Below are 13,979 nucleotides of genomic sequence, written 5' to 3' on the forward strand. Positions count from 1 at the left end.
TCCATAGGTTCCACCTTCATGGATTCAACTAATCTTAAATAGAAAATATTCGCAAAACATTTGCACAAGTTTCTTCAAAGAAACCTTAAATTTTCCATGCATCACATTCTATTTGAGTTCATATAAATGACGTGACGTCTGGGCATTGCATTAGGTATTGTAAGTAATCTAGAGATCATTTAAATTATATAAATTAATGTGAATATATTATATCCAAATTCTACACCATTTTATACAAGGGACTTGAGTATATACAAATTGTGGCATCTTTAAAGTTTTCTAGACTCAATCTTCTATGTTTGCTAAGAAACGACGTACACATGAACTTTACAGAAAATAACTGTCCTACCAAATTACTGAACAGACTACAATAGAAAGTAAATATCTATCGCTAGTTTAGAGTACTGTTATTTTATATCACAATTATATGGTGAATAAGAGTAGAGATCTTAACTTTGATTGAACTAGGCTAATTCTGACAGGGTCACACTCATATTGATTGAGTTTTGATAAAACCACTCCCATGCTGGCCCCTCATGTTGTTTAATCAGCACCGCTAGCTAATCGCTTTCATCCATTTTGACAAATCCCATGGCTCCACCTCTTATAAGACCCTTGGAGGATTTCCCCAAGGGCCCACTCTACCAAAGCACCATTTGGCCGGTCCCAGGCCAGGGCACACTCTTCCATGCTCTGGCTGTGCCGTGCTAGGGGCTGATAATTTTTCTCCAGGTAAAGTAAAATATCAAGGCATAAACTATATAGATTTACAGAAAATAGGCCAAAGATTGAGATTTTTTTGACACAAGCAAGTCCAGAGAACGTTTACTATGTATGGTTACCGGCGCCCAAGAAGCCCCAGGGATTCCCAGACAGAACCACAGAATGACAATGAAGGAGAGACCAGGTATGTCGGAGTATGTGGCTACTTTTGGTTGCCAGGAGGTTGACATGTGACTGTGTGTGACTCTGTGTGTGTGTGTGTGTGAATGTATGCTAAAGGGCCAAACTAGGGAAGAGAAGACACCCTGGCCTGCCATGACATTGAATGTTATAAATTTAGAACACATTGGGGAGACATGAGACCCACAGTGGAGGCCACAGGATGGAGCCAGAATAGGGGGTTTCTGGAACCTGTCAGGGGGCTCATCTCATGTTTCTTCCCATCGTTAATCTCTGTCCTCTGGGTAAATAGAAGTTGCCTCTTGTGTGGAGACAGGTAAACTGTGGGCATGATCTAAATTTTTTCCTTGTGCTCACTAGAAAATGGAACATTTCGTGTCATTTATCACTCCATTCACACTGTAACTGCACAGACACAGGGGTTAGATACCTGGAAAATCAGCGTCTTCTCCTAAAGTCCTCGGGCCAAATTAGATGTCCCTCCTTCTCATGTGGATGAGCTCCTGAAAAAGCAAACTGTTTCCTGTGATCACCATCTCTTATCACCCACATGCACCAATAGGAAAAGTCTCAAGAAAAGGAGAGGGTGGGAGATGAGTGTTAGGACTTTCTGGATGCAGGTAGGATTTGGAGCTGAACACAAGTGCATGTGATTTTGGGCCACAGCAACAATGTGTGCAGGGTGACTAATGAAGTTTGGGGCTTGTGAGAATTGGACTTTGTGTCACTATGTGGAAGATTGATGGGTCCCTTTCTGTCCTGCAGTTTGGCTACCACACAAATGAATCCACCCAAACGTCGCCAAGTGGAGCAGGGTCCCAGTACAGGTAAGGCACATTCCCCAATGTTTCTTAAGATTCCCATGCCTGGAAGTCAATGTCATGTCTCGTGATACCATAAATGGAGAGAGTGCTTTCTGCAGGATGAGTGGAAAGTCATGCTTGAGTGTTGGGGGCTGGTGTCCTGAGGCTGGCCAGTGCTGGGTGGTGGATTTCTGAAGGTCACATTCTGAAATGCAAGAGACTCTGTCTGGAAGAGAGCCTTAACCTCCCTCACTGTGGTCTCTCTGCAGGTGCAAAAATACCCTCAATTTCAGGAGCTCCACACCTGAATTCATGCCAGTCCCTGGAACCTCCCCAGGTAAGTTTCTGTGTCCTGGCATAGCAAAGATTGGACAGTGCTGCACAATCTTCAGGCTCAAGGGACATCCAGCAGATGTATATTTAGGTGGGTTGGAATGACAACCAATTCTGGGAGGGAGTTTGTATTTTAAAGTTGTAAAGGATGAAGCTCCTAGCATCTCCCTCCCCATGAGCATCATTTGAAGCCTTTTTGGAGGGCAGAATACTGAGGACTGTCTTTCCACAGGAGCAGCAGGATTCTGGCACTGAGGAGCTCATCATTGTCCTGGAACAAGGGACAGAAGTGAGGCTTAGCCTGGAAGAGGGCATCCTCATCCTGGCCCCAGAGAGAGCGCTGCAGCTGACCCTGGAGAACACAGTCCTTGTGATTGTCCCTGGGCATGTCCTGAGGTCACAAGATGGCCTCCAGTCCCCTGTGTAGATCCAGTACATCGTGCCTTCCGTTGATGACTTCAGCTTAGAGTTCCATGCTCAAGATGGAGACATCTCAGACATGAGAAGAGAAAATGTGGCTTTTTCACCTGCAGAAGAAAGGGAGGCAGCACCCCTGTATCATCAGCCCTTGATGATACCCCCAGCAAACCACATGGCTGGGATCAGCCCCTCTTTCCTAGTAACCCCATTGTGCATTCCACGCTGTCTCTCAGCCTTCCCCCAACGCTACCCTCTACCACCCACACCTAGTCCCGTGGGACGCCCTAGACAAGCTGACTGAAGTTTCATCCTTCATGGTATGGAGCTCTTGTGCACCTCCTCCCTCAGACCTATGCCCCCTTCACCAAGTCCTTGTCCCCAGGTCTATCACAGGGTTCACCATAGGCCTCCCAGCAGGGCACGGAGATGTTTCTTTAGGAAGTGATTTAACCCAAGAGTGACCCCCTGCATTAATAGGTCAGAGATTGTCCAAGTCCTTAGTCAGTGCATTCTCTGAAATGTGGAGAGAAAGTAATTCCAAGGACCGCTTGCTTCCCCTTTGCTGTTTCCCATCATCACCCACTGTCTTCAACAGCGGAGGGTCCCAGATGCTGCAGGGAGGGGGAGAACTGCAGGGAGTTCAAATAAAACATTCACATTTCACTTCACACACACTGTCCCTTAGACTTTCTCTTCCTATTTAACCAGATACATCCAACCACACTCAATCGAATCCCTGACTGCTCCATGTGAGAGTTCTGCTTCCAGCATGACGTGGCCTGAAAATTCATCTCAAGATAGTTGCTCACTCCCGGGGCTAACACCGCCCCTTGAATGCTGATGTCCTTTTAGTCATTGGTCTGATGCCACAATAAATAATTCCTAAGGCTGGTGCTCTATTTCTGCCCTGAGACTCTCCCCTTTTTCTCCAAGATGTGCCCCATCCGTTGTCTTAATCCAGGTTCCCTACACTCCCCAGGCCATTGCTTTTGAATAAATCTTGACGTAATTGAATGAAGTAGTGGTGACTGCTGTGCTTGCTTCCAACTGAGACACTCTTCTGCTCTCACTCATCACGTTTCCATTCACATTTGCTTTTGTTTAGTTTTGCTTTCCATTGTTTGGGTTTATTATTCATGTACTTATGAAATAACTGCCACATTTCTGACAGTTTTCTTGGCAAATTTGGGGCTTTTCCTGTGCTCCTCCTTCCAAGTCCTCGGTGGGGTCACTGTTTGCACCTCTGGGCCCTGGGATTGGTCTGGCTTGGCAAATGATTGAACAGAGCTTGGCTCTGTGTGTTGGGATGGGCACCTGCGCTTGCTCACAGCTGCTCCCCGGCTCTCCCAGTCGTGCCTGGGTGTCCCTGTGTCTCTGGAGTGTCTAGGAAGTCCAGCAGTCCTCTTGAGGGCCCAGCACCTCTTTGTTGGCCTGCATGTCCCAGCCTGTACGTCTATGGCCAGCTAGAGCTACCACTACCTTTTCCTGGTCAACCTGGGAGCCCAGGCCTGAGTCCGGGAGGCAGGGGAGATGCGGGGATAATGTCCTGGCCTCCCGGAGCCCAACTCCAGTAGGCGGGGAGTGCTCATGACCCTGCAGGGAGTGCAAGGTGTTTGCCTTTGACTTGCCTGAGCCTCTAAAACCTCACATGTCCCGTGGAGGTGGGTGCAGCTTCCTCCTACTCTGGCCTTGCAGGCCTGGGAAGGGCGTCCTTGGTCCCTTGAACCCTCACAGCATTTTCTCTTCTACTGAGGTTTCAGAAACTGCCTTTCCCCTCTGGGAAAGAGGACAGGCACCCTTGCAGGTTTGATTCTCCTCAGGGTTTTGGACCTCGGCTGAGGTGGAAACTGCCTTTATCCACATGAAAGGCCCAGCCAGGGCAACCTCACCAGCCTGGGCCTCCGGGTAGTTTCTGAGTCTGGTCGCTGGAGAGGCCACTTCTCTGAGGCCAAAGACAGCAGCCTCTGGGAAGGCCATTCTCCTCTGTGTCCTCAGGGTGTCAGGACCCACCTGTGTCCAGGAAGTCCCCACTGGGACTAGACTGTCCTTGGTGCAGCCCTCCAAGAGCTGCCCAGAGGCAGATGTGGTGCACTGGGCCTAAGGAAGCAGTGGTAGCGGGGGCCAGGGAGGACCCAGACTCTAGGGCAAGGGAGTGTCTAACCTGGGTACAGCTGGACCCCATTCAGGGAGTGGCACTCCAGGGTTCTGTTGCAGGTGGAGCTGGGGCCAACTCAGGATCAAGTCCCTCTCCTTCCACCTCCAGGACTCACCCAGGGGCAGGTGGGAGCTCCAGGTTCTCCTCCTCCTGCATGTGTTTTCTCTTGCTTTATTTCTGTGAGTCGAGAAATTGGGGCTGTCCTTCATATTAGTGAATTTCGACACTAATCATCATGACTTGTTGTGGAAAAGAGTCATATTCTGCAAAATATTTGAAGATATTTATTCTGAGCCAAATATGATTGACTATGTCGTGTGACACAGCCCTCAGGAGGTCCTGAGAACATGTGTCCAAGGTGATCAGGGTGCAGCTTGGTTTTATACATTTTAGGGAGACATGAGTTCAACTAAGTGCACTTAAGAAATACATTGATTTGATCCAGAAAGGTGGGACAACTTGAAGGAGGGGGACTTCCAGCTTATAGGTAGATTTAAAAATTATCTGGTTGATAATTGGAGGAGTTTATCTAAGACCAGGGATCTATTGAAAGGAAATGTTTAGATTAAGAAAGAGAGTTGGGGAGGCCAAGTTTTATTGTGCAGAGGAGACCTTCAGATAGTAGACTTGAGAGGCAGTAGGTTGTAAAATGTTTCTTATTGGATTTAAAAGGGAGCCTGGCACTTTGTTGATTATCTCCTGTGTCTGGAAAGAAAGAAAGAAGAAAAAAATTGGGGAGCCTTAACCTCCCTCACTGTGGTCTCACCACAGATGCAGAAACACCCTTACTTCAAAGAGTTCCTCACATGAATTCATTCCAGGCTTGGAACCACCCCAGGTAACTTCCTATGTTCTTGGATAGCAAAGATTGGACTGTGTTGCACAATCTCCAGGCCACGAGACACATCCAGTGGTGGTGCGTTCAGCAGGGACAGCATGACTGCCGCTTCTGTGAGGGAATTTATATTTTAAAGTTGTAGAGGGTGAAGCTGCTCCATCTCCCTCCCCAGGAGCATCGTTTTCAGCCTTTTTTGAAGGCAGTGGACTGAGGGCTGTCTTTCCACAGCAGCAGCAGAATTCCAGCACAGAGGTGTTCATCATCGTGGTCCTGGAACAAGGGACAGAACTCACACTGAACCTGGAAGAGTATGTCCTCATCCTGTCCCCACAAACAGCCCTGTGCTGACCCTGGATAACAGGGTACTTATGATTGTGCCTGAGCATGTCCTGAGGTCACTTGATGGCCTGCAGTTCCCTGTGCAGATAGATTACATCTAGCCCTCTGTTGATGACTTCACCTTGGAGTTCCATGTTCAAGACAGAGACATCTCAGGCATGAAAGAGACAATGTGCCTAACTCACCTGCAGAAGAGGGGGAGGCAACACCCCTATATCAACAGCCCTTGATGAGATCCCAAGAAAACCATGTTGCTTGGCTCAGCCCTTCTCTTTCAATAATCCTATTGTGCATTTCATACTTTCTCCTGTGTGCCCTACCCTCTACCAACCACACCTAATCCAGTGGGATTTCCTAGACCAGCCAATCTGAGCTTCAGCCTGTATAATACAGAGCCCTTGCCCAACTCCTCCCTCAGACCTATGCACCCTTCACCAAGTCCAGCACTCAGATCTGTCAAAGGGTTCACCATAGTTCTCCTAACAGAGCACGAAGATTACTTTTCAAGAAGGGATGTAGCCAAGATCCACCACTTACATTGATAGATCAGAGATTGGCCAAGTCCTTAGTCAGTGCATGCCCTAAAGTGTGGAGGGAGAGTAATTCCAGGAACCTCTAGCTTCCCCTTTGCTGTCTCCCATCATGATCCATTGTGCTCACTAGCAGAGGAGCCCAGATGCTGAAGGGAGAGGAAGAACTGCAAGGTGTTTAACTAAAGTGCTCCCATTTCACTTAGCACACAATGTCCCTTAGAATTTCTATTGCATATTCAACCACTTAAATCCAACCACACTCAATCGAATCCCTTACTCATCAACGTGAGGGTTCTGCTTTCAGCATGCTTTCAGTAGCCTGAAAATTCACCGGAAGACCTCTGCTCACTCCCAGTGCTAACACAGCCACTTGACTGCTGGTGTCCATGTAGTCATTGGTCTGATGTCTGGATAATAATTCCTAAGGTTGATACTCTATGTATACCCTGAGACTTTCACCATTTTCTCCATGCTGTGAGCCAGTCCTTGCCTTTGCTCAGGTTCCCCACACTCCCCAGGCCAATACTTTTCAATAAATATTGAAATTATAGAATGAAATAGTGGAGACTGCTGTGACTGCTTCCAAGGGAAACACACTTCTGCTCCGGCTTATCGAGTTTACATTCCCACTTGCCTTTCCAAAGTTTTGTTTTCAAATTTTTTGGTTTGTATTTCATATACCTATAGAATAAATGTCATGATTTTGGCAGCATGTTTTTTGAAAATTCAGGGCAATAACTTTGACGAGGACAGACTAGTTTCTGTCTCCTTTATATAGAAAAAAAGGCAATCAAACTGGTGATATCAAACTTGTTGGATAAAATAGTAACAAGCCATGTCAGGTGTGTAGACTGAGATGCTACTGTGACTAGAACCACAAAGGAAAGGCTCCTGCACAAGTTATCTTGTGAGGAGAGACCTAAATGTAAATTTAAAAAATAGTTACAGTAGTGTATCCCTGCAGATACATCTAAAAAATAATGACAACCACATAACACAAGTGAGCGTCTATGTTCCTTGGAAGGGAAGAGACAGGGAGGAGTCGGAATGCTGAACCTGCAAACACTGGGGCATTTTCTCATGTGGCCCAAGTGACCCCATGGTCTTCTTGAGCTTTGGAACCAGTCGCGTCCCCCTTGACACTGCACCCGACTCCCAGTTTCTCAATCTTGCTGGCCCTCCGGCGACCTCCCGTTGGATGAATTGCACCCGCCCAAACTCGATTCCCCTTTGATTTGCGCTTCATTAATTATTCATAATTCAGGTTGGACCCCCTGCTTGCGACCCCCTGTGGCCGTTCTCCGAGCTTTCCGGTCACATCCTTTCCTTCCACGCTCTTTGGTTCATTGTGGTCATGCTCCTTCTGCTGTCAGAGGAGCAGAGAGTTGATCTTATTGATTCTGGATACCGATACTTTCTAGGTGATCTGGATAATCAAGATAACGACCCTCGACAGTGGCCGAAAGGGAGCAGCCATCTGGTGTGTCTCAGAGAATCCCGCTCAGTTCCCAGGGCTCCTAGATGGGGAATCTTGGTCAGAGTTATTCCCAGGTCAGAGAATGGAGGTAGCCCGTGCACGATGGGATATCCCTGCCTAGATCTTTCACTGAGTCTCTACCTCAGCTGCTCTTAGGATCAGGGGGAGAACCACGGGAAAGGCCCGGTGTCAGACATCCGGAAAGACCACGGGATGAATATTTTACCTCTGAAGTACATCCCAAATCTGGGAGTTAACTTCAGCTTTGCTGGGGTCTATGTGGGGAGTGAAACTGTGCCTGGCTTATATGCACATCCGGAAGCCACTTCCTGGTGGCCGTCCCATTTGGAACCACACACTTGGCGTCGGCGGTTGAGCCAAATGGGGACTCGCGGTGCGAGCAACGCTCCCCACGTGTTAGCGTGCGTGAGATTCGGTTGGTGGAATTTTACTAGGTGCGTGCCGGTAGAGTGGGGCTGAGGTTTTCTTGCTCCCGTGGATGTGTAAGAAGTCAGAGGTCCTGCCCCGCCCAGCGGTCCCCTCAGTCAACTCTGTTTCGGGGACATAACGATTTGGATTGCTAACAAGTCGGGAAATTCTCAAGCCCTTGGAAAATCAGTTCAACACAGACACGGAATGAGAGTCAAAAGACAACATGTCATGTTTTTGAGAATTTTATTCACTTCAAAACAAATTAAACACACATATTTACAAAGGCATTCCAGAGCCCAGTTTTCGAGGCTGAGGAAGGACTCCGAGAGCGCTTTGCGCAGCACGCTTCCCAGCTTCCCAAACACTGCTCTCTGGGCGGGGCACAGCGGAAGGGCTTCACCTCTCAGGGTTCCCGAACTTTTCCCTTATTCAGTCATCTAGAGAGCAAATACACAGTCATTCCCCAGTTTCCTACTGACGTCCCAGCGGAAGTCTGACCCCTGCGCGTCGCCCAGTTTCTTAGGCAACGAATCACTGGCACGGAAGCTTTTCCTGGCGCGTTTCCGGGGAGCCAGGCGAACTACAATGTCCCTCACCAGAATTCAATGAGGCAGAGTCCCCGCATCTGCTCCCTGCCTGACCTGAGCTCCCACATCCGCAGAAGCGCCACAGCCACAGCCAGGGAGCTTCGGAGTCACCGCACAGAGTTCGCTCGCCTCTCTGCGCTCCTGGGTCCTACAGTCCCCTCCCAGTCACGGGAGCTGGAGGCCAAGGAGCCCCTGCCACCTGCAGTCTCACTCCAGGTCAGAATCGCTGTCCTCTGAGGAGGAGGAAACCTGAAGGTCCTCATAGAGGACACTCGTGGGGAAACGAACACAGGGACCCTCAGACTTCTCTGAGACATGAGGGCTCTGAGCGAGGAAGGCTCCCGGCTTCTCAGGAGAGTGAAATGAGGGAGCTGTCAGGAGGCTGGAGCTCCACCATCCGTTTTCCAGTCTCCGGAAGAGCACTCTGAGAGGCCGGGTCCCATCATGGCTGGCCGCTGGGTGATGGGACATGGTGCAGGCCTGGGCAGTAGGCAGGCAAGGTCTGCTGTGCGGAGGCTGCCGGTCGATGCTGGGCACCTGGGCGGGTGTCCTCCTGCCCATCTGGGGCGACGTACTTGGTCCAAGGTCGGTTACGGCTGGCGCAGGTTGGAGAGTCTCCGGGGCCCCCAGCTCACCTCCCTGGATGGCGTTTTCGGGGATCTGGAAGGGACCCAGTCTCGGTATCTTGGGGAAGTTCAGGCAAGCCTGAATCGGAGCCTGGACAGGCCTCTTGGCTCCTGGCCTGAAGCTGAGATTGGAGCCTAGGCCCAAGCTGTGCGTGGCGGCTGGTGGGCAGGGCTGTGAGGTCAGCGCGGGACATTTGTCTTGTGCCTGGGGGCTGGTGACCTGGAGCAGGCCGTGGGTTTTGGAGGCACCCTGGGGAACTTCTCGGCAGCCACCCTCCTGGCTGCTGTCTGTCGGCTTCCCCACGAGGAGAGGCCCCGGACCCCGGTGCCTGACTGCAGGCTGAGGGATGTCGGCCGCAGCCCCTGTCTGTCGTTCCTTTGGTCCAAGACCTGAGGAGGAGCTCAGACTGGCGTTTCTGAGGGGAGATAGTGAAGCCGAGACGGAGCCCCTGTCAGACATTTTGGTAGCTGAGCAATCAGTGAGGACAGGGTCCACGCGTGGCCTCTTACTGGTTGTGTGGAGCGGCACTGGCCTGCTTGCAACCTGAAAGACAGGAAACCACACACGTTACAAGTTCCTCTGCATGGAGCCGACACGAAAATCAGCCACATCCAAAGACGAGGGGCACGCGCCATGAAATTCTCAATACAGAATCGACAGGCGGTCCTTGGAAGTAGGGACAGACCCTCCACCTGAGTGCTGATCAGGACAAGACTCATGAAAGATGTGCTCTCGAGCTATGTGTAGCTGATCCGAGCACACCATTGTTCGAAAGAACAATGTCTTGGGCATTAACTGGATCAAAGCACCTCCACTCAGCCAAACTACAGCTCCCCAGGGTCCCTCCAGGTCCCCCTTCAATCCGTCATGCTCCCCTCAAAACAACGGCCTCTCCTGGGAGCCCCTGCCCAACCTGTCCAAGGGCCGGGCCCTGGTTCCTCCAGCCCCCCTCACACTGCAGGTATCGTAGCATCCTCAGGATCGGGAACACACACTCAGCTGGTGGGACCAGAGGTGGCCTTTGCCCAGTGTTGCCCCTCTCTCAGGACAGGGGTTTGCAAATCAGTGGAGCCCCTGAAGCCCCCTTCCATACAAATGCTCAAGGCACCTGGTTTGTAAAACCCACAGGCAGAACTACTCCAGGTGAAGCAAGGAAGGGTCTGAGTGCAGCGCCCCCCCACCCCCACCCCCCAACAGGCTGACAGCCACAGGGCACGCAGCACAGCCAGAGCATCTGAGAACCACAGTCTGGGGGCCCTGCCTGACTTCTTTACTGCCTTACTTTCGCTTCCTTCCTTCCTTCATTTTTAAAAAATGTTTTAACTTTTATTTTATTTTTTTGAGACAAGGTTTCACTCCTCTTCCCCAGGCTGGAGTGCAATGGCATGATCTCGGCTCACTGCAACCTCTGCCTGCTGGGCAAGAAATTCTCCTGCCGCAGCCTCCCAAGTAGCTGAGACCCCAGGTGAATGCCCCCACACACAGCTAACTTTTTTGTATTTTTTTCTGTAGAGACGGGGTTTCACCATCTTGCCCAGGCTGGTGTCAAACTCCTGAGTTACAGTGATCCACCTACCTCGGCCTTCCAAAGTGCTAGGATTACAGGTGTGAGCCACTGAGCCCCTTCATTTATTTTATTCTTGAGACAGGGTCTCACTCTGTCACTCAGACTAGACTGCAGTGGCGTGATCATAGCTCACTGCTGCCTTGACCTCCCAGTCTCAAACAATCCTCCCACCTCAGCCTCCTGAGTATCTGGGACTACAGGTGTACAGCTAATTTTTTTTGTTTGTTTTTTTAGAGGCGGGGGTCTCACTTATGTTGCCCAGGCTGGTCTCGAACTCCTGGGCTCAAGTGATCCTCCTGCCTCAGCCTCCCAAAGTGTTGGGGTAACAGGCATGAGACATCACACCTGGCCTTTAAACACTTTATAAGAAAGCCCCAGTCAACCCAGCTATACCAGAACTTGGGCACCAAGGTTCCCCTCACTGGCTCACCACACCACTCAGCAACCCGTCTCCACACACTTTTCTCCAGTTCAATGGTGGACAGGCTGATGTCTGACCTCCAGGGCCTGCCTGCACGCCCCAGCCAATCAGTCATCACATAGGCAAGGCCCTGTATCACCCTCAACTTGGAAGAGGAGGCTCAAACTGTTTTACAAAGACCCTCCTATGAAATCTCCCTGAAATCCAAGACCATGGGAAGGGCACTTATGAAAAAGCTTCTGGCCAGTGCTGGCAAGGAAGTTAGGCAGGGGGGCTTGGCTGGGTGAGTCTAACTCTCTCAATGGCCTTCCCCGCCAAGCCCTACACACAGATACGAGCAAACTGTGCTAGCGACCTACACACACAATCCCACACATGGGATTCCCGGGCCCATCCATAAGCCCTTTTCTGCTCCATGTGTCCGAAGCCTTCCCTGGACACTCACTTCGACTGTGGTGGGGCCGGGTGCAGTGGCTTACGCCTGTAATCCCGGCACTTTGGGAGGCCGAGGTGAGCGGATCACTTGAGGCTAGGAGTTCAAGACTATCCTGGCCAACATAGTGGAACCTAGCCTCTACTAAAAATACTAAAATTAGCTGGGTGTGGTTGCACACGCCTGTATTCCCAACTACTCAGGAGGCTTAGGCATTAGAATCCATTGAACCCAGGAGGCGGAGTTTGCAGTGAGCCCAGATCACACCACTGCATTCCAGCCTGGGTGACAGAGTGTAACTCCGTCTTAATAAAAAAGCCTGTGGTGAATTTGAGGGTCTCTGTCCATTGCTCTGGGCTCCCATCTGAGCCCCAACTCTCCCCTGCGGGTTTGCAATTTCAAGCAAGCTCTGTCCGTGCTGCAGCTGCCAGAAGACACCCTTTCCTGGGACTTAAGGAGGGGTTTCCTCCTGTCCTAGAGGACACCTCCTTGGACTCCAGTGGAGCAGCCTGACAAAGCTGAGGCATCTTCCATATGGAGTAATGGTCACACAGTACCCACGGGTTCCTGGGGACTGAATGTTCAGCTTGGGGGCCCTTAGCAGTATCTATGGAGAAAAGCATAGTTCCAGTCCGTATAGCAGTTTCCAGGCTGCCAAGCTGGGGAAGGCTGGCCAGAGAGCCAGAGGCTGCCAATCAAGCCACAAAAGCTGCAGTCAGCCATCCCTTCCAGAATGCCAAGAGTCCTGACAAATCCTTCTCCTTGGGCCTCTCGAAGTGACCCCCGGTCCCTCTGTCCCATGAGACCAATCCTGTCCCAGGCTCAGGCACATTTACAACTACCAGGATAGCAGCTGCGCTCCACCTCCCAAGCCCAAAGCTAAGATCCCTTCACCCTGCCCCTCAGCCAGCCTCTGAGAAGGCAGGTGAGCCTGCCAAGTCCTCCCCCGAGAACTCCTGGCAGCAGGGCTCCTGTCCTCCCTCACCCCTCCTGAAACAGAAAGCTGATGGCTGCTGTCATTCCATTTGAAGAACCTTCACAGCAGTCCCAGATCCAGAGAGAAGAGGAAGAGTGTACGCACAGGCACACACACACAGTTAAAGGCAGCTAGCTGTGGGAGCTGGGACAGTCGGAAGCACCGGGTCTCATTGGTAATCTCCTCTCTGTCCCCAGGGCGGTGGAGATGGCAGCAGGGATGGGAGGGAGCCTTATACTTTCTCCTTGCTCTCTCCTGGGCTGAGAGAGGCACACAGCCGCCTCTGTCCACTGGCAGGCTGTGGCCAGCACAAAGAGCTAGCCCCTTCCTCATCTCTCCCCTGGCTTTGTTCCCCAAGATGCAAGGTCAGGCGACATACAGGGACAGAGGAAACACCCCAACCCTACCGCCAAAACAAGCCCAGGACTCTGGGCCATGACTCCTCAGTGGGCAGCCCGGCCTGGCTCCCTCTGCTGGTGACCACGCCCACATAAGCATGCCTCACAGATGTCTCTGGGAGAAGCCCCTTGCTCTCCCACAAATCCCTGGCTTCCGTGTCCCAACCCCCACTGCAGGAGAGTTGAGTCCAGAGCAGAGCTGACAGGCTTCCATGGGAAGGGGTGAAAGGAGGAAGGGCTTTCATCAAAGAGGTAACATCAAAACCAGGCAACTTGTGAAGCTGTCAGGGGCCGGGAAATCTGGAAAAAGGTGTCTAAAAATGAACACCTGGGCTGGGCGGGGTGGCTCACACCTGTAATCCCAGCACTTCGGGAGGCTGAGGTGGGTGGATCACAAGGTCAAGAGATCGAGACCATCCTGGCCAACATGGTGAAACCCAGTCTCCACTAAAAAAAATACAAAAAAATTAGCTGAGCGTGGTGGCACACTCCTGTAGTCCCAGCTACTCAGGAGGGTGAGGCAGGAGAATCACTTGAACCTGGGAGGTGGAGGTTGCAGTGAGCCAAGATCGCGCCACTGAACTCCAGCCTGGTGACAGAGCAAGACTCAGTCTCAGAAAACAACAAAAACAAAAAACAAACAAACAAAGGAAAACCCTGAAGCCAGGAAAAGGCTCTGGTGGCTGAGTCGCTCGCCACCACACCACAGGACACATGCCCTGTTCAAAGGCCTGGAA

General features: G+C 51.0%; 2 protein-coding genes across 2 annotated transcripts; one reads left to right on the top strand and one right to left on the bottom strand.

Annotated features, from left to right (window-relative positions):
- The first annotated feature begins 794 nt into the window (after nt 1-794).
- Nucleotides 795-2,904, top strand: LOC129492803 (proline-rich protein 23D1-like). Its single transcript, XM_055298108.2, is given in 4 exon segments — nt 795-907; nt 1,669-1,730; nt 1,976-2,043; nt 2,272-2,904. Coding segments are annotated over 4 exon segments (840 nt in total). The 5' UTR covers nt 795-830.
- Nucleotides 2,905-8,920: 6,016 nt separating this feature from the next.
- On the bottom strand, nt 8,921-9,984 carry LOC129492805 (protein FAM90A5-like; the record flags this gene model as incomplete). Its single annotated transcript, XM_055298109.2, has 1 exon — nt 8,921-9,984. A coding segment is annotated over one exon (957 nt), but the record flags the coding sequence as incomplete, so codon positions are not given.
- Between the last annotated feature and the right edge of the window lie 3,995 nt (nt 9,985-13,979).

The sequence above is a fragment of the Symphalangus syndactylus genome, chromosome 11 (genome assembly GCF_028878055.3).
Source record: "Symphalangus syndactylus isolate Jambi chromosome 11, NHGRI_mSymSyn1-v2.1_pri, whole genome shotgun sequence".
Taxonomy (NCBI): Eukaryota; Metazoa; Chordata; class Mammalia; order Primates; family Hylobatidae; genus Symphalangus; species Symphalangus syndactylus.